Raw genomic sequence first — 21,333 nt, 5'->3', positions numbered from 1 at the left:
TCATAGCTTCTCTTATAGTGTGTTGTTTATTATTTGGAATCTTCTTTGGTTGATTCCTCATTCTTTAAGGCTTCTATGTTTTTCAGCAACATGGGATCTTCTCTCTGCTCAGCAACAGTGTCATTTAATGTAGGAGTGTCAGGTTTCATCCATGCTGCTGTGTTCCATCAAAGAAATCCTTGAAAGGCAGTCTGTGGCCTTGTGTTTGTGTCCATTTTTGAATACCATTCTGATATGTTACTCCTGAAGCCTAAGTGCCATATCATCAGTGAACGCCACACATTCTTCAGGCTAGTCACCCTGTTGGTCAATCACAGTGGTAAATGGTTTGCCAAATAAGTACAACCAGAAATCGTTAATGGCCCAAACAACTGAAAGGCACTCTTTCTCCATTGTAGAGTACTCTGGAAGCAAAAGCTATCACCTTTTCAGGATCTTCCCGAGTTTGTAGAGCAAATTCACGTAGCCAATAATCGCTATCATCAGTGTGAAGGTCTGTCTCAGCATTCTCACGATACATTGCTAGGACTGGAATAAGATGTTAGCACCTTCTTAAGGCCACGGAAAGATCTTTCTTGCACCTAATTGTAGGAAATTTTGGCATTCCTTTGCAGTAGTTCTTACAATTGATATGCGTTGGCATCTCCCTGCAGTGGTACTTTCAGAGGATGTGCCGTGGTAGGAAGTCCATTATGAATCGTCAATAGTATGAGCACATTCCGAGAAGACTTCCCACATCATGAATGTGCTGGAGTGTACTCTGTTACCTCTCTGGTTTTCTGGGGCAGTGAAGAGGAACTTTTTTGGAATCAAGCGAAGGCCTGCAGTTGGAATGTACTTAAACATGGTTGTCAGGTGGCTCAGAAGTCCTTCAAATGTCTTTGATAAAATGTCAATCTCACCCAGATACCAAGGCACAATGTCAATTTAAGGTTGTCCATCATACATTTGAAGGTGCCTGTAGTGTTACACAGTCCCAACGACATAACTTTGAACTTAAGAGTCCATCAGGAGTTATTAGAACAGTCTTTTCTTGGTCAGTCTCATCAACCTCAGTTTGCTAGTAACCTCTTTATATGTCAATACTTGAGAAATACTTTCCTCCTCCCATGCAGTTTAGGGTTTAATCAGTGCACAGCAATGGGTAGATATACTTTTTCATGATATTGTTCAGTTGTCAGTAGTCAGCACAGAAAAGCATTTTACCATCTTTTTTCTTTGCAAGGACCACACAAGAGAGCGAAGGACTCCCTGAACATTCAGTAACGTCACCTTGCTACGTCTTTTCGATTTCCCCTGGATTATCCGTCACTCAAAAGGTGACGCCCTATGTGAGCACTCAGTATTCAGTGGATGAGTCCCAGTGTTGATATAGTGTTTGACCATAGGCCATTTGGTTTGCTTTCTCTCCACTATGGATTTGAAAGCATTTGAAAACTGGTCCAATCTGGCTAACACTCGCCGATGATCTCCTTTTTTGGCCAGGTCCTATTGGCATTTCAGTAATAGCTCCCTCCTATGCATTTTCTGTAGTTATAGTGGAGCTTTCATATCACAAACCATAGTTTTCTTTAGGTGTCAACCGTAAACATTCAGTGTTACAGAAAATGAAGCCCGTGAGACAAGGAGGATTCAGATAGATTGGCTGTCGATGGTTGCATCAGTAAGATTACCTGACATCTTGGTAACTGTTGTCCACGGAAAATTTTCATCTGTGTCAGCCTTGCCTCCTGATATTGTCACCAGGCTTAGTTTTCTTGAATATGGTTACTATGTAAGTGGCTGGTAAATCTGTATGGTGACAGGGAACAGCTGCAGCATGTTAAGGAATGACTTCATCCAGGTATACTGATGGGCTTCAGCCCACAGGTTGACTATAATCATGAGTTGTCTGGCAATATAGTAGTCATTGAATACTCATCGTCTTTCTCCGTACTAGCTTACAATTTGCCCATGGTATCCACAATGGAAACACACCAGTGTCATTCCCTGTTCTCCAAATGTCTTTTCTTCCTCAGGATGTTTTATTTAGAGGAGGAGTTGATTGCAGCTGCATTGGTTTGGATGCTGGATTGTTGTTTAACGGCTGTGATGTAAGTCCGAGTTGGCAGAGTTCATTCTTCATGGTGCATTCAACTGGTGGTGGAGACTGGGGCTAAAGATCAACACACCTCTTGTTCAACATTCTGTATTACCTCTTTACCTTTTGAACTGACATTCATGGCTGCTGTCTCTTGCTTACTCTGTCTGACAGTTCTGGTTGCCATTAAATGCTGCTCTTCTTCTCTCACCATCTAACATAAGAGACATGTGATATCATGATGGTTTCCACAAATGCCATAGGGATCGCATTGAGGAGTCAGTCATACTTCTTTTGTCTAACTCTTTTCTGTTCCATTACCTTGATACATTGCCAACGCGTGATGAATTCCTCAGGTGTTGCTACATCCTTTACCAGAAGAGCTTGGTTCATGTCTTCTGTGACTCCATTCATCAAGTGTGAGACTTTTTCGGTTTATGTTATATTTGAATTCACAGATTGGTGTAGAGCAAAAACATTGTGTGTGTCAGACTGTGTCATTTCCTTGTGATGTTGGGCACTGTTCTTTAGATGTTGTGCTAAGTGGACTTGCTGCAGATTGTCACCAAATGTTTGCTTTAGATAGGTCTGAAATTTATCCCAGCAGCTTTCTATTGCTCTTAAACCACTCCTGGGGTATGTTATCCAAGTAAAAGTACACATTTGCCAAATACTTCATGCCATCCCAACTGTTGTATTTAGTGACTCATTCACATTGTTTCAGCCATTACATTGGGTCTTGACCAGGGTCTCTGGAAAACACTGGTGGATGTGTGATGTGCAGTTGACTTGCTGATGTTTTGGATTCCATTGGTCTCCTGAATAAACAAGCTTTGGGAATGACGTAGTGCTTGTATTCCAGTTGCTGTCCATGTAGGCAACTGCTTTTATTTAGTGCCTTAATGATATAGATGGTTTGAAGTATGCTGTGACCACCAAACAATGTCATGTAACGGCAGTCAAGTCCAAATCCAAAAATGGGGTTGTCATTAAAATGCAAAACGTAGCACTGAAAGCACATTTATGATCAACACCAATTTAAAGATAGAACAGAAGTGAACTCCTGAACAGTGTTTGCTGTTATTTATACAAACATTGAATATTCCAGACTCTACAAACATAATAAATTTTGAGAACCTTCCAGAAATGAAAAGTACTAAATAAAGAATAATTGCCGGTGGTCAGGCTTAAGCTTGTGACCTGAGCACACCAGTCAGCAATACTGATGGCTGAGTCACACTGCACGCAGTACAGCTCATGACATTTAACAGGGACTTGGCACTTGGGAGTTTACGATGAGCAAGATGTTCATGATAAATGTAAACCAAATAACTGACCAATATCAAAAAGTACTCTCTGTAAAAGTATAATTTAATTTCTCTGTAAAAGTATATTTTAATTTCTCTGTAAAAGTAGATTAGAATTCCTTTGTGACCTGATTACTTATTTGTTTTCAACTCTTTTAGTTGCATTTCAGTGCCAGGAATGCCCTTCCTGAGTCCTCCATATGGCATTTTTGTGGCCAAATGATCATATGCCTGTATGAATACTAGCCTTCTTGACAGATTTATTAACTTTAGTAACCATTGTATCTTTGAAAACATTGTGATGACTGAACCCTGGCCCTGCACTGATATTCTTGATGAAGTCAGGCCTGTTTGTAGCTATACAGTGTATAATAGTTCCATTGCATGTGAGTTCTCAGTCTAGTCACTTAAGATAGTTTTCAGAGAAAGCATTCAGAAATGCTGTGCAAGACTATCTGTTTGTACCACCTACAATAAATCCACAGATGTCCCATTTTCAGTATGTTAAATTCGTCTCCAACTAATATTGCCACCAGAATCATCCAATTATAAGGGCATAGTTTGTGTTGTTGCCCCGGATGGTGATTACATGAATATTTTGTCAGGATTTGTAAGTGGTGGGTCCTTGAGGTGTGGCAATACATGAATACGAGAAGCAAGTTTAAACAGTTTTATTAACAAAGGCAGATTATGAAACACACATGCTACGCACACCCATCATCACTGTGTCTGACATCCTAACACCGGCTAATTACGGTCGTATCGAAAGGCTCCATGGTGAGCTAAGAAAAGGAACACATTCGCGCCCGAGGCTGCGATAGTTAATACTGCACGATGTGGACGATGGCCAGTCGCTTACTCCCCATCGCAGTGTGGCCGGACGCGCGTCTGCTGATTAAGCAAATTGTCAGCATTCCAGATAGGCTGGCTGGCGAGCGCGTGTCCGTACCATACGGTTGCATACAACCAATAGACCCTTAAACAATGGTTATTTGAGTTCCATATTGATTTTATGAACAGATAATGGTCTACGTGATCTTCTCAAGTTCTAAAGATTGCACACTCACCACTGATTCACATACTTGGTTGACTTGCTCACTTAAAGTTGCAAGAAAAGGGGGGGGGGGATTTTTTTGGGGGGGTTTATAGCTTTTACATGAATCTGATGGTGTCCATGAAGCCCTCATAATATTTCTTCATTTCTCCTTTCTATGACTGATTGCTGAGGTCTGTATCTAATTAGAGAACTAGCGGCACTAACCAAATCCCATCTCAGAAGTCATGGCATGTCTTTCTTGTGCCAGTGCAATATTGGCAGTGTTTCAAAAGGAAAAAGCATTGTGAACAACAAAATGGAAAGTGGAAGACTGTAATATCAGTTGTGTGAAGAAGTATCCCCATATCTGGATAGGAAAAGGCAGAAATAATTCACGAAAAATGCCAGATTTTCTCAAACTTTGAGATCTCAAAATACTTGCAGTATGGGTGGAATGGGGCACATATTATTCTCAAATAGGAGGAGGGATATCAAATCACTCACAAATTGAGATACTCCTACTTTAATGTGGGGGCTTGAGAGGAGTAAATTCCCACTTGCACGTGCGTGCCGACACACACACACACACACACACACACACACACACACACACACTCTTTGTTTTCTTTGGTGTGTGTTGTGTATTTCTTTCCTCTCTTATGTTTTTGACAGATCTCTCAAAATGCATCTACTCTGCCCGTAACGCACCAAATTCCCCCTCATCCTCCCTTGTTTCCGCAAGACAGTATCTTGATTTCTTGTAGTTGCACAAAGTCCAGCATCCTTGTGTATATTGCAGATGTTCTGACTGGATTTTCATTGCTGTGGGTGTGTTCATATTGGCAACATTCATTCTCATTCAACATACCTGCAAAACATACACAGACAGGCTGTAGTAGAGTTGGCGTAAGTTGATCCATGGCAGCTGTACAGCACTTTTGCCAGATTTCAGCTACAAAGCTGAAACAGCTGCAGGTGAAAACAGTTACTGTCTGTTGAGCTCAGGCTACTCTAAGATATTGCCATAGAGACCTTTACAAAATCTTTTAACATGGCCGGTTGCAATAGGCATGCAAATCTACTGTTTCCAACCCACTGCAATTGTCAGGGATCTTCTTGTCTTGCAGTGACTGACCTATAGATAAGAAATACTTTTACAGCCATAAGGGGTGTGTTCCTTAAACTATGCCAAGGAACAATCTTGTTATAAAAATATGTCTGATATGAAAAAACAGGCAGTCTTGGTTGTGGTGTTAAAAATTTTTGCATTATTTTCCAAAGACAAATTTCACCTTTATTCTGGTGTATTCAGGTTGGTCTATGGAAGAAACACAAAATTTCATCAAAGGATCCTAACCCTATTTAGTGAGATTGGATTACAAGAAAATATTAAACAGTTTACTGAAATTCGGTAGTGATAGGTACATGGGATACCACGTGTAAAATATCCCAGCAGGTAAATGCTCCTTGTAAAAGCTTTTAAAGATACTGTGCGGTGTCTTATAAAGTAGAATAAAGCAGAACATCACTGAAAAGAATTTAAAAAAAAATGTGTAATCTACTTTGTTGGTAAATTGACAACCCACACTGGAAACAAGGAGGAAGCAGCAGATTACCTTATTATGACACATGGTGCAGTCCATCACAAACCAAACATCATCAGGCCTACAGTAAGGCTTTACGACATAAGCGTGACGGAGATGGGTTGCATATGCTGGTTGCACACTTCACATTCGATATGAAAACATACAAGGTCCGTCAGACTAGTGCACACAGCTCTCTGCAGATGGCACCTGCAGGCTGTGAGCTTCGATAGTGTTCAGTTGCAAAATTTTGTCATAACAACAAACCATGGCAGTTATTGTAAATGACTGGTGTTCTATAAATTGCTGGTAAAATGCTTACATTAATAGCCAGAATAATCAGGGTGAATAAAAATTAAAAACTGAAGTTTAGAAAAAATCACTTGTTATAGCAGGAAAGTGTATAAATACATAGGAGAGCTCCGAATACCAATTTTGAGGATCCCAAGTCTTATAGCCAACAACATTGTGCATTCCTGAATCTCCCTAAAACCAGAATCTATGCCCCCACCTTTTCCCTTGATATACTTTAGTTTTTAATTTTTATTCACCCTATGATTATTCTGGCTATCAGTGTAACCAATTGTAGAACACCAGTCATCTAGAATAACTGTTATGGTTTGTTGTTATGACAAGATTTAGTATAGTAGCTCACAGCCTGCAGGTACGATCTGCAGAGAGCTGCGTGCTCTAGTGCCAGAGGCCCTGTGTGTTGTCATACACAGTGTGATGTGTGCAACCAGAATATGTACTACATCACTGGCATGTTTATGTCGTAAAGTTTTACTATAGACCTGATCTCGTGTGGTTTACGTAGACAGCGCCACATGCTACTTCTTTCTTATGTCCAGCGTTGGTTGTCAATTTAGGAATAAATCAGGTTACATACTTTTTAAAAATATCTGTTGGTAATCTCCTATTTTATTCTATTTTTTGGGATGCTGAACAGTGTTTTTAAAGCTTTGTCAAGGGACTTTTACCTACTGGCATATTTTATGTGGGGTATCCCATGTACCCATCGCTACCAAATATCAGTAAGTTGTTTAATATTTTCTTGTAATCCAGTCTCGCTAAATGAGGTCATACCACTTTTATGAAATTTTGTGTTCCTTCTGTAGGCAAGTCCAAAGATGCCTAAATACAGTTTAAATGCATCATTGGGAAGTAATAAAAAATTTTAACACTGCAACGAGGATTGCCAGTTTCTTCATTTCATGCATACTGGTTGCGGTATCGACACCGTTGTGAACTGGACAAAGTTTTATCTGTCTGATAATCCATTTCCGGGTTGTTAGAGAATGAACAGTCTGCAGATGTTCCTAAATGAGAAAATGTAAAAATTGTTCAAAATTTCATTCACTTGCTTCTATAAACATATGTGCTAATCAGATCACGGAGGACTGTCCTTTGAAACACTGCAGACAGTGTGGAATGATTTCCCAGGTTCCCATGGCACATTAATGTAGTGCCTTAAGTGATCCCATAAATCATATTCCAACTGACTGACATCAGAGAAATGAGCAGTCATGTACCTGGTCATTCCTTCCTATCACTCTGTCATAGTAGATATCATTCAGTGTGTTTCAATCAATGTGACTGAAATGTGCTGAATATCCATAAAGGATAAACCACATACTAAGGATAAGCCACATACTTCATTGTTTTTGTAGAGATGTGTGTTCTGAATAAAATTGTTGTAGATGGTATGTGTAAGACATGCTAAAACACCACAGAGACATCAGGCAGTCACCTACATTTGAACACTCAGATGAGTATCACGACAACTTGGTTATCTAACAGAAATAATCATTTAAATTATAGGCTAAAAGTGTTAGTTATTGGATTTTGCCTTGAAATGTGTTGCATGTAAACTTTCCTTAATAAATCAAAAATTGGTCATTTCCTTATTGGACTTTTCTTCTTTTAGTGTACAGAGTTTACCTCCAAACTCCTGTAACAGTATTCCTGATACAGTTCATAAAGTGAACTGGCTTTGCTGGAAGAGAAGACAAGAGACTCTTACCACTGAGATTTCCTTTCTGTTTTAAAGAAAACTTCATGACAATTTGAACAATGACCCCATGTGACCAACCATGGAAGTTATTCTTGAAATAATGGCCATTTTCTTTTCACTGCAAAACTGTTCAGCATCTCAGTGGTTGCTTTGATTTCGTTCCATGTCTGAAATCAGTCACTTTTTTAAGTTTAATTTTTAATTCGCAGAACAGTGGGAAAAGCCACACTGGAGCCAGGTCTGGTGATGTAGGAAGGATACAGTTCTGAAGAAGTGTTGCTTAGTAGAAAAGGTTAAGAGTATTCTTGTAGATACTTGAACAGAAGGACTGTTGTGATGAACAATGCCCATTTTACTCTTACATTATTATGACATCCTCTTCATTATAATTCTCTTGAGATGACTCAGTACCTTTAAAGAATGAAGTGTAGTAGAGTAATGACCAAATCAACAGTGTAAGAACTAGTGACAGAGAGAACAGATTCTTTTATGAATGGTATAATAATTTGTGAATTGTTTCACAGGCTAGTTGTAAAAGGTTAATGTGTGATACTAGTTTAAGACTGTTATTTATGTTTCATCTTTGTTCAGTACAATATTTCCAGAGTTACACTTTTTTCTTCTTTTTTTCTTCAAATAAAATGTTTGGCAGTTTTGAGATAGCTGTCTCATAGTTGTTACAATGTAGTAAAAGGAGAGATCACTATTGTGGGAAATACATTTTGTTACATAACAGTGCCAACATTGTAATCATGTGTGTTTCTATATCTGAAAATGTGTTTGTTATATCAGGCTGGGAACCCTGATCACATGAAGATAGTTAAGGACATGGGCATCTCCATTCTGACACTTGCCGATGGACGTGTTCAGCTGCTTCATACTTTTGCCAATGTGAGTTTGCTGTCCCCTATTCCTTACCTATGCAGTGTAATAGCTTCCATATTATTTCTTTTGTTTCTTGTTGGTTCATTTGTAACAAGTTTTGTATATATGTCAAGAAATATTTATAGAAGATATTTTATAAGAGACATTGTATAAAGATATATATTTTTATATGTATATATTTGATTATGAACTATTCCATGGATTTATATTTAATTAAAAGTTAAGCACAGTCTGCCAAGGCACACTTTGTAATAAAGACTTCTCAACAATGATTCTTTTTTAAGTATATTATTTTGTTTGACCAAAATCCCTCCTTGATGACAGTTTTTCCATTTATTCCTTGCCCATCACTTGTATGACACATACATGGCCGCAGCTATTTTGCTATGTTTCTTCCATTTTTGGAGCTTACAAATAAAGCTTTATGCTTCTCTCATGCTTCATAGCTGTATATAGTATGCCAAGTAAACTTTCATGTATATAGTGTTTCCTATGTGGAAAACAAGCTGCCATTTTTATACTCTTTGAACTTTGCCAAATTTTATGAAAAAATTCCCTATGCTAAAGTTGTATATTAAAAATAAATCAATTCATGTTGAAACTTCTGCGTGAAGTTACTGTTAACGTAACTGCTAAAAAACTGCAAGATTATTAGGTATCCTTATTCGTGTATAGGTAGGTATGTTTTTAACTTCATGTACATGTATGACTAGAAAGAAGGGACAAAGTGATCAATTATCATGTGGCACATGCAGATGATTAAAATATAATCCCTACTACATTTTTACCCTAGAATTGGCCAGTACTGAAAGAGGTTCATTCCCATACATACAATCTCATGGGCTTATCTTCAGGCCCACTGAGCTATTTTACTATGCTTCTTTGTGTCGATCATTAGAATTTTTCATCGCAAATAGAGTTACAAAATCCGTTTAAGTATAAATTTTGCATTTTATTTCTGTTTCTCAATGCCCCAGACTCAAATATATTTATTTTTTGAATACCAGTTTTCCATTTAATCACAAATGTTCAGCACCAAAGTCTGATACATTCCAAGCAAATGCTAAAATTTAATTAGTATAGACATACTGTAAATAAACAGAACAAAATGAAAAAACAGTTGAAAGTGTAACTCTAGTGGTGAGGAGGGGGGAAGATTTGTTGCTCTGGACACTGTTTACTGAACTTTCTTCATACACACTTCTAATACCTTAGGTACTTAAATGAAACCCTTTCTATATTGTCTGTAAAACATTAGTAATATTCAGGTTTAAAAATATATGAATATAGTTCTGTCCTTCAGTAATTTAGTTTACATTGTGTGAGTGTTTCCAGGGGCTGTACATTAAAGATTTTTCATTGCTATATGATTGTTTGGTGATTTCAAAATTATGAACAATCTCTGTTTAAATTTGTTGTTTGCCAGTCTTTGATAACATCAAAATTGTAATTGCTTCCAAGTATCTGTTAAACATTTTTTATTTTAAAGACTTTTGCCAAAACGTTTTTCATGTTCAAGAGCTGGTTAGCATAGAATTTCACTCCACTTACAAACTGTATTAAATACTATATATCATGATTAGTGGGTTAGCTTTATTCTTAAAATTTTTAATTCGGTAATTGCATTGAAGTAGATACGTATAGTGGTTACTGTTGTTGATATGTATTATACAAATTCAGCTTGTAACTACAGTTAAAAGCAAACTACTGATTGTGAACTGTTTGGAGGATGGTGGGACCATTGTAAATGGCCTGATAGGGACAGGATGACAGTTGTCAAAAGATTTTAAATTAAATGCTTGTTATAAAAACCACAGTTAAGAAAAATACATTGTATATATACATGATGTTTAAAATGTGATCAATGAGTAACACAGAGTATCCCACTGTTAAAATGTTGTTGTAACTGCCACATATTGTCTAACCAGATAAGTGGGAGACTTTCATCATCCATCAATGAATTGGGAAAATCGCAGTTTTGTGAGTGGTGGGTATGACAAGACACCCTGCAAATGATCATGAAATGCATTCTATGACAACTTTCTAGAGCACATTGTTGAGAAGCCCATTCATGATGGAAAAACATCGGTTCCAATAGCAACAAATAGAGATGATCTCTTGGAGTATGTCAACATAGAAATGTGTCAGTGATGATGAGGCAGTTGTAACAACAACGATTAGCAAAGTACAAACATGTAGAATCATGTTTATATTCAGCAAATTAGATAGAGACAGCAGTATTGTATCTCAGTAAGGAACTCCAAACATTTGGCTCTGTAGAAAAGTGCGTGGAAGAACTGTGGCTCAGGTTTGAAAGAGTAGTTGACCATCCACTTGATAGATATGTTTATGGAGGAGCCTTTCATTGTATATAGTCACTGTAAAGAAACTCCTAAAGAAATATGAAATGCATTTGACTATCAGGAGGGCAATGCATGAAGCCTTCAACAACTAGTGTAGTGGAATATTATGGAAAGATCTCTAAGAAAACCAGTGGCGATTCTGGCCTTGTGAAAAGGCTGTTAGTGGTACAAAAGTTAATGTCCAGATCCTTACGGACAAGACAGGGACTGAAATTGAAGGTGGCAAAGCAAAAGCAGAAAAACTAAACTGTGTTTTTGAATGCTCCTTTACAAATGGAAATCCAGTGTTATTGCCTCAGCTTAACTGTTGCACCATTGCAAAGATGAATGATGTAGATATTAGTATCAATGATGTTGAGAAATGGCTTAAATTACTAAAACTGAACAAAAGCTTCAGGGCTTGATGATGTAATCCCATCAGACTCTATACCAAATATCTGGCTGAGGTAGCGTCTCTTTTAACCCTAATCTACCTACCACAGATCCCTCAAACAAAAGAACGATGTTCAATAGTTGGAAGAAAGCACAGGTCACACCTGTCCACAAAAAGGTTAGCAGATGTGGTCCACAAAACTAGTCGAATATTCTTGACATCCATTTTTTGTGGAACCTTAGAACATATCAGGAAACCCCCAATTCTTTTAAGAATTGATCTTGCTTGTACAAAACAACTTCAAATGTCTGATTTTTCAAATGAGTCAGTTTGTTAAATATTTCTCTTTAAGCATGTAAGAAAGAAAAAGTATAAGAAAGGTTTGAAATAGTGCTTAAAGTTTGTTGGAAGTTGCTAATTGCTCTCATATTATCTCTCATTATCAAACACTGGATGAACATAAACAGGGTAATTTGCACTTCATTTTAAGCAAAAGCTAGTTTTTCATGTACCACAATATTTATGACATCACATCTCCTGAACTATGTATTACACAGTGATATAATTTTGCAGATACATTCAGTGGCATATCTGGATACTGTCTGCAAACTGTGTTGCAAATGGATGTAGTAGTAAAGAACTAATTAGTTTATAAGTCATATCTGATGCTGAAGTCTGACTGCATGAACAGAGAAAATATAGTAAGTAAGTAATAAACACTTTTCCTTTCATCATTTTGTGGAGAGTGTAGTGAGAAAAAGTTTTGTAAAGGTTTGAAATTATGTGTAAAGTTTTTCGGAAGTCACTAAGTGCTTTCATTCTCAAATACTGGATGAATAAACTGTGTGTATTCATGCACTGTCAGTTATGCTGCCTCGAGACACCCAAACAGTTTCTGACTGTAGTACTTGCCCTATTGTGTGAAACTTTTATCATAAGATTACATCTTTCAGTGAGTAGATTATGACAGTATTTTAAATTTAGTCAGTAACTATACAAAGTGATGAAAGTTAAATTTTCTTGCACCTACGCTGCAGCTGGTACCTGGTTCTGGAATAGTGTTTAAGTAATACAGCTTCTAAACTCAAATGTGATATCTCAAACAGGATGACCACCACTGTGACAAACAGCATGGAATCTGAAAATATTCATCATGTGATACCCAGCACACACTTCTCTCACATGATATCCTGGAAGCAGTGGATCAAGGCAATAATGTAGATTCAGTATTTCTTGATTTCCAGAAGCATTTAAATCTGTATGACACCAGAACTTATTTAGAAAGTATGATCGTATGAGGTATCAAGCAAAATTTGTGAGTCGGCAGAGGCTTTCTTTGTAGAGAGAACGCAGCATGCTATATTGGATGGAGAGTTGTCAGCAGGGCAAAAGCACATTGAATGAATGCCAAGGCAATGCATTGAAGTGGATTTAGAAACGAGAAAAAATTATTAAGGTTGCGGCCTAGGAGCATCAGCAGGATATAAACAGGAAATCCAGGGAGAGGAGAATTAGTACATATAGAATCTAAGCTGCATTTAAGAGCAAATTCCTATTAACAAAATACTGTAGCTAGATAAAGACATCCAAATGAGATGAGTGTGGAGTTATTCAAGCTTCCTAACTGTAATTTTTTTATATCTTAATTGTAACATTAACTGCTATAACTGATATAACTTTATGTAGGTGTCCCTAATATTGTTAGGTAACATACAGAATAAAGTTTCCGGAATGAATTTCCACTCTACAGTGGAGTGTGTGCTGATATGAAAACTCATGGCAGCTTAATACTGTGAGCCAGACTGAGACCGCAAGTTTTGCAGGGGAACATATGTGAAGTTTGAAAGGTAGGGGATGAGGTATTAGTGGAAGCAAAGCTGTTACTACAGGTCATGAGTTGTGCTTTGAGTACCTCAGTTGGTAGAGCACTTGCCTGTGAAAGGCAAAGGTACCGAGTTCGAGTCACAATTCGGCATTCAGTTTTAATCTGCCAGGAAATCTGGAGATATGTCTCTTCTCAATTTTCATTGGGTGTAGAGTACTATTTATAGCATTGAAATTCTGGAGGTAGCAGGGTAAAATACAGAGGGGGAGGGGAGGCTATTTACAATTTGTACAGAAATGGGATGGCAGTTATGACACTGTTCTCTGAGTCAAGGGGCAGGAAGGGAAAGCAGTGGTTGAGAAAGGAGTGAGACAGGATTGTTACCTATTCCCAATGTTATTTTGCGTGCACACTGAGCAAGCAGAAAATGAAATGAAACAAAAGTTTGTGGTAGGAATTGAAGTTCAGGGAGAAGAAATAAAAACTTTGAGGTTTGATGATGACTTTGTAATTCTGTCAGAGACAGCAAAAGAGTTGAAAGAGCAGTTGAATAGAATGGACAACATCGTGAAAGGAGGATATAAGATAACACCAACAAAAGCAAAATAAAGGTAATGGAATTTAGTCGAAGTAAATCATGTGATGCTGACGGAGTTAGATCAGAAAACAAGACACTTAAAGTAGTACATAAGTTTTGTTATTTGGGCAGCAGAATAAATTATGGCTGAAGTAGAGAGGATACAAAATGTAGACCGGCAATGACAAGCAAAACGTTGCTGAAGAAGAGAAATTTATTAATATCAAATGTAGACTTCAATGTGGGGAAGTCTCTTCTGAAGGTATTGTCTGGAGTGCAGCAATGTATGGAAGTGAAAATGGACAATAAACAGTTCTGACAAGAAGAGAAAGGAAGATTTTGAAATTTTATGTTCCAGAATAAGATCATGTAACTAAAGAGGAGGGCACTGAATAGAATTGGGGAGACAAGAAATTTGGTGCACAACTTGACTAAAAGAAGGGATCAATGATAAGACACATTTTGAGACGTCAAGGGACACCAGTTTAGTGTTGGGGGAGGGGGGGGAGAGAGAGAGAGAGAGAGAGAGAGAGAGAGAGAGAGAGAGAGAGTGTAGGAATATATTCAGAAGGATGTAGGTTGCAGTAGTTTCTCGGAGATGAAGAGGCTTGCACAGGACAGGATAGATTAACATGCGAGTCTCATCAAACTAGTCTTCTGACTGAAGACAACATGTGGAATACTGAATTTTTGGACAGAAAAAAGATAGATAGAAGGAAACTCACTGAACAATTATGGAGGTATCCAGAAACAACTAGAATATTTAAAACAAAAATGTTAATTAACAAAAGTAACTGGAATATTTAAAGCAAATATGTTAATTTCGCATGCAGATACTTTCATCTCATATAATCTCCATTAGATACACCATACTAGTTCCAATGACAGTGCCACCATTGGAAACATTATTGGAGATCTTCAACTGGAATGTTTTTTGTGGTCTGCTGTAATTTGACCTCAGCGTCAATCAGTCGGCAAAATATAGTCTTGCGTAATCTCCTCAAATAATAAAGTTTTAAGTCATGAGAGTCAGTTAACGTTGGTGGTACAAGTCTTTTGTACACAATCAAATAAATGAATGAGCATTGTCTAAATGTGTAATCTCACAAAGCATGTCTTTTGTGGGCTCAGTGATGGTGATGATTTTCATTGGCTGGACTGCTGTTTCATATACCTCGTACTAAATCATAAGGCATCTCATCACCAGTTACAGCTCTAGAAAGAAAATGTGGATCATCTTGCAGTATCCTTCAGTCACGTTGCATATTGATATTAAACAGTTAACAACTGTGATACATGTCATCACCAGTCACAGTTCTAGGAAGAAAAGGTAGTTCATTTTGCAGTATCATTCAGGTCATTATACACAATGATATTAATATTAAACAATAAACAATTGTGGTACAAATTTCACAGTAACTAGTTTCATATTCAGTTTCTACATTAGAATATGCTGGTGTACGATATTTTAGTATTCATGTTTGTGAAGTATTTTCAGCATTTGTCTTCTTTCAGGTTGACCAGGTCAAAAAGAATTTTCAAGTAATAACCCCCGCCCACCTTCCATTTGAAACATGGAATCCACTCGTAGGCTTGAATTTTGCGTAAATATCTTCTTTAAGTCACACTTCCAGTTTTACTACAGTCTCAACTGCATATTTATCAAAGTTTGTGCTCTGTTTCTAATGACCTTGTTGTAAACTGTAATCTTTGATTCTTTCTTCTTTCCTTTTAGTAGGATGATCAATTGAGATGGCAGTGTTGTTGTGACATTGGATCTATATTCCCAAGAAGTGCTGTTAAAATCTCCACCAGGCCATCTTGATGTGTGTTTTACTTTAAATGAAAGTTGTGATAATCCCTTCAACAAAGTAATGGTCAATTTTGTTTCCATCTTTGTCCCAACTAGCCAGTGCTTCATCTCTAATGACTTCCTTTCTTCAGTAGTGTGGTGCACAGCCACCTTTTATCTTCTAAAGAAAAATGTTTGTCTTCACAGTAATAGTTGTCTTCTGATATCAGAAATTGTGTTGGTCTTTTTTCAGTACTTCTAAAACAGAAACTGTTGTCTTAATTAACAAATTCTGCAACAGGAACAAGTGTGGTGATTGCTGTTGTCTTGTGAAGGGAAACAGTATCAGTCCTGTTGTGCTCTGCAAATCAAAGGTCTTGATAACACCATCAAAAAAGCAACATGCCAATAAAAGTTTGATAAGAAAATAAAGGTAACCAGAATGTGTCGAGATCCACTACTTATATTTCGAAGGATATCAGTTTAAAATACTGGTACTGTTTCTTAAGAACTGTACTATCCATGAATTGCGGTGTACTATTCTGCACTATTGTTATTGTGTTACTGTTATTACTTATGAAATATGTGATAGCTATATGAAAGCACAGAATACATTATCTCGCAACTCTCCAACTCTTAATTTCAAAAATTTAATCATAATACATGTATTAATACAATGAACAACTAGGGTAATTTATTTTAACATTTTTCTCATTCTCAAGTTTCTGATACTGAATTAGCCTGTACCCAACAACGTCGTCATCTACTCTGTTCAGAGAGAGAGAAAAGGGGGGGGGGGGGGAGGGGGGTAGATACAGAATACTTTGGAGTGCATCCCAGCCCCCCTCCCTCTTCCTCTTCCTCCTCTTCCTCTTTGCACCCAACTCCCAGCAACTGGCAAATATTTCACCCAAGAACATTATTTTGCTTTTGATTTTCTCTCTAAAAAATAAATAATTAAAAAATTAAACATGAGTTACTGTTGCCCTCACTGTTCATGTGCTAACACAACAGTCAACACTGAATGTTCGATGTGTACCCTGAAGTGCGAGAGACAGACATATCACCAGAATGATACTATTTGCTAGCTTTTTGCTCGATGCACTTTCTCTTGCAACTGTGCCTCGCTGCCTTACGTGCTTTGTTGCATGGTAACTACTGTAATACCGTCAAGGCTTCTTATTTATTAAAGAAATTTTAATTAATTAAATTTTTGGCTACAAAAATTAATCTTCAAAACTGTGTTGTAATTAAGAGAGCTGAACGAGTTAAAATAGTTGAAGACAAATAAAATGATAACCATTTGCGATAAACCTGATTATATAATTCTTCTTATTCGTGTTTGTGGCCTGTAATGCAACTTCAGTGCCAAATCACTTCCCTGGTTGTCAAGCCCACAATATGATTAAAAAATGTAATCTACACTACAAAATAAAAAAATTGAAACTAATAAAATTTTCTCCAAAAGATTTCTTGGAATATTGCTGTTATTTACGGCCTGCTACACTCGTATACCCAAATGCTGCAGTATGGCAGAAAGCACTGAAAATCATACAAGTCATTTTCCGTATCACTGAATGTGTGGGAACAGTTATTTTAATATTGGAACTCTTGATCTAAGATATTGTTATAACAATATTTTCAACAAGAGAGGAATATTCACTTACCAGTAACTGAAACAGGGATAGCAGGAGCAGAGCTGATGGTACAATTTACAAAGGAAAACAAAATCCAGCTGATTGTGCACTTTTGAAGCTCTCATCCTAAATTTCTTCATGTGGAGAATGGAAATATGAAGGATGAAGGATAAGAGACAATAATTTAGGACTGTTTCTAGTGCTTTTCATGCCTTTTTATGGAGGAATTGGAATGATTTTTGTGCCCTTCAGTTTTCCTGATCTTTCTGCTTATGAAGGCATTTTTCAAAATTCTGAAAATTGAAGGTTCAACAAAATGTTTTAAACATTGGTGCACATCAACTCTGTTCCAGTTTGTTTCTCTTCCAAGAACTGGTAACATATATTGCCAGTGTCATTTAAGATTTTTATTTTGAACGGATGTTTTTTATTATAATTCTTGGCATTTTGGATACAGCATCACTGCAAAGCATAGAAGACCTGCTCTTTCCTTTTTCTATTTCCACCTCCTGCCTTTCATCCTCCTCCTCCTCCTCCTCCTCCTCCTCACCACCACCACCACCACCACCACCGCCACCATACATGATGATGGTCCAACTTGTTCCTGTAAAGCTCAGTGCAGCAATTTGACACAAGGAAAGTGTTTATATCCTGTTCTGTGGGAAGAAAATTGTCTGTTGCTTGGCATTTTGCTTTGTATATTTTTCTGAATTTTCATAAGTTTGTCAAAGAAAGAGGCTAGTGCAATACTGTTGTTTTCTGTTCTCAGCTTTTGACCATTTATTATTTCCATACTTCTTTTTATTATTTAATGGCTTGTACTACACACTACTTGTTATGTGCTTGGGAAAAGAAAACATTTCTTTTGCTTTTGCTCTAATAATGACTTCCAACCCCTCATCAGAGTTAACTTAATTTTTTTTCCACTGAAACACTGATTTGTTGAAGATGTGCTGCTGCCCCTGAATTTCTGTGTTTCACAGTGGTGACATTGCATATAATTTTGTGTGTTTGTTTTATGGTTTCTCAGTTTCTTTCATAAGTTGTGACCTGTGACAGGTATATTATATTCAAAGAACAACACACTGCTTCTTTATCTATCTCTTGGATATCATTTCGTTTTCTCTCAACTACACTTTCCAAACTGACTTCCTTATATAAGGAGATATTCATGCAATTTTCCATTATGCTGCTTACAGGATTAATATAAACTAGCAAATGGGGAATTGGCTCGGCAAATCGTATTGCAGACAGTTTACAACAGTCTTCTAGACTCAGTTACAAAACACAGACATACAGAATTAAAGTATGTATTTGCAGGTTCCATTTTGCACAATTACATCCAGTAATTGTCAGGCAGTAAATACAGCAAGGAATTCAGTTAATTTTTAATTTTTTAATAATATCATTCTCACTCTCATCTGTGATTTTGTTTATTTATAAGCCAGTCCTAACTTTCTTTTTTTTCTCTAGTATGTGTTACATGTTTCGTAACTGAATTACTGCTCATCGATTGGCACTTAATGTCAGCATATTTTGCTATTAGGAGACATGTTTGTAATGGTCTGTGTACTACTTGACTGAGCATATGACGTAGTGCTTGAAGGGGTGATGGGGGTTCAAATCTCATCTGGCCATCTGTACTTTGGTTTTCTGTGGCTCCCCTAAATTACTGTGATCTAGCTCTAATTAACTTGACAGTGACATGACCAGAAGCTCTATCTTTCTTCCTTTTTATACTGTTTCTTATCATTATTAGCATCATTTACAAAAAGATTTTGAAAGAAGATAACTGCTGTTAAACAATGCATGAAATACACAATCAAACACCATTTTAAGTGGTAAACAGCAAATAGTTTTCACATTCATTAAGCTGTGTAAAAACTGGAAAAACTTCCCAGGAAATGCCGCAAGTGATAGGTGAACACATCAGCAGATCTATTGATCACATTATTGACTGTCAACTTCCTTACCCTGGACAGTAGAATGATAATTAGTTTCAGAAGAATGTCCCACAACTCTATATCTATTCTTGGCTCTTTAAAATTGTCTATTTCTTCTATTAATTGTATCATTGCCTATCATGATTTGTGATTTTTATTTGTTATCAATAAAAATTATGGTAATGACTTCAAGGAGAAGGAGCTGAAAGGAAATGAAAATGGGCATCATTGCAGCTGTGCTCTGTAACTCCAATACTTAAAGCTCAGGTATTATTTTGGTTGCAAAAGATGCTAAAATACATATAATAATTTACATGAAACTGTTCTCATCTTATAATGTTGAGCTGCTGTTAGAATACCGCATGGTAGGCAGCATACTGAAGGCTTACCTACATTCTTATTTGTTAATACTAAGGAAAGTATTTAAAATAATAATGTACAGAAAGCACTAAAATTATATGTTCCACCTATACTGTCAGATGTCTTGCCTTTCAGTTGTAATGCCCAATAAATATTCGGTTTAGTGAGCAGTTCATTGTTTAAACCACCCTTTGGTTTTTCTAGAGGGTATGTTGTTAATTATGATATCATATATAAAATTGCTTTGGTTCATCTATAAAAGACAAAATTCATTTACTTTCTTACATTGCACTGACGATTTTAAGCATAATTCCATTATATAGTTTGCCTGTATCAGTTTTGTATGCCTTCTTTGTTCACTTTTTACGGTGCTGCCCATTGCAAAATTGGCACTACAGTAGGTTGTCAGTTTGCATGGATTTCTGACAAACAAATTTTCATTTCACTTACTGCCACTGAGAGGAGTGGGAGTTCCAGATTCCTGTCACTAGCTGGATAGTACCTGTGAAGCAAAGCAGTAGAACATATTATATGAGAAAAGCAATCTGTTAGTTGCTGCATTACAAGTCCGACTACAGAACGCAACTTTTGAAGTTAAAAGAATCCTTTATGTATGCTCATGCTATTTCGTAAAATGTCGAAGTCATATTTATCAGCTAGTTACCATGTATTTCAATTACTTCCATTTCCTCGGTATGTGCAAAAGTCTGAATCATAGTACAACTACCTTTCACTTATTTTTATAAAGTCAAATTGGCACTACCAAGAGTTAAAACAGTTAAGACTCAATTAAGGCATACTATATGTGGAGTTAGGTTTTACTTGTGTCAGGATTTCCCCCACTCAAAGGAAATTGCCACAGTTTATCCTCGTACCTTCTTCCATGAAAAGAGGAGAACAGCTATAAACTGATGGCACAAACATAAAGGAGTGCACATTGTTATAACTCAGTAAAACTGAAATAAATTTCAGGACAGTATAAGCTACTTAGCACTAAAGGAACGAAGTTTAAGCTGTAAAGAAAAGAAGAAAAAAATGTTCTGATGACATACATCACCAGGGCACAGTAATAAGCATCAGCAGAATCAGTTTTACTGTTTTACAAAAAAATAATTGGTTATTCTAGTTTCTGCTCACATTTAACACTAGAATTTATTTTAAAAATGACTTGTATATGTTAAACACTTCCTTTTCACAGATTTGTTTTTGTAATTAGTGTTTTCCTGCTCATTACACCTTTACCACAAATTTAATGTAAGCTACATTCTGGCATGCATTGATGTTTCTACATTATTTCTCTTGACAGTCATGTAATAAGACACTGGGTTTTTCTATTTAAGAAAGTTAACATGTGGGCTGAAGAGAAACCAATACTTTCAATCCAGAAATATCTGTTACATAACTGTGGCTTACACATACTGTACAAACATCATAGTTCTCATTTGTAATGTAAAAAAGTGTCTACCAATGTGTTGTTCCATTATTATAGTTTTCCAACTTCTCTGTGCATATACTTTGGATGCTTGATGAGGAGAATAGAGAGAGTTGTGGTGGAACA

The 21,333-nt window shown here is 36.8% G+C and overlaps 1 protein-coding gene across 1 annotated transcript in view; it reads left to right on the top strand.

Annotated features, from left to right (window-relative positions):
• The window catches only part of LOC126482394 (ER degradation-enhancing alpha-mannosidase-like protein 3), a 207,291-nt gene that overhangs the window by 138,130 nt on the left and 47,828 nt on the right, over window positions 1-21,333 (top strand). Inside the window, exon 14 of the mRNA XM_050106508.1 lies at window positions 8,813-8,911. Coding sequence (XP_049962465.1) covers window positions 8,813-8,911 — 99 coding nt within the window. The remainder of the gene's footprint in view (window positions 1-8,812; window positions 8,912-21,333) is intronic.

The sequence above is a fragment of the Schistocerca serialis genome, chromosome 5 (assembly GCF_023864345.2).
Source record: "Schistocerca serialis cubense isolate TAMUIC-IGC-003099 chromosome 5, iqSchSeri2.2, whole genome shotgun sequence".
Taxonomy (NCBI): domain Eukaryota; kingdom Metazoa; phylum Arthropoda; class Insecta; order Orthoptera; family Acrididae; genus Schistocerca; species Schistocerca serialis.
The sequence above is the reverse complement of the archived record's forward strand: the minus strand, read 5'-3'. Positions and strand labels throughout refer to the sequence as shown.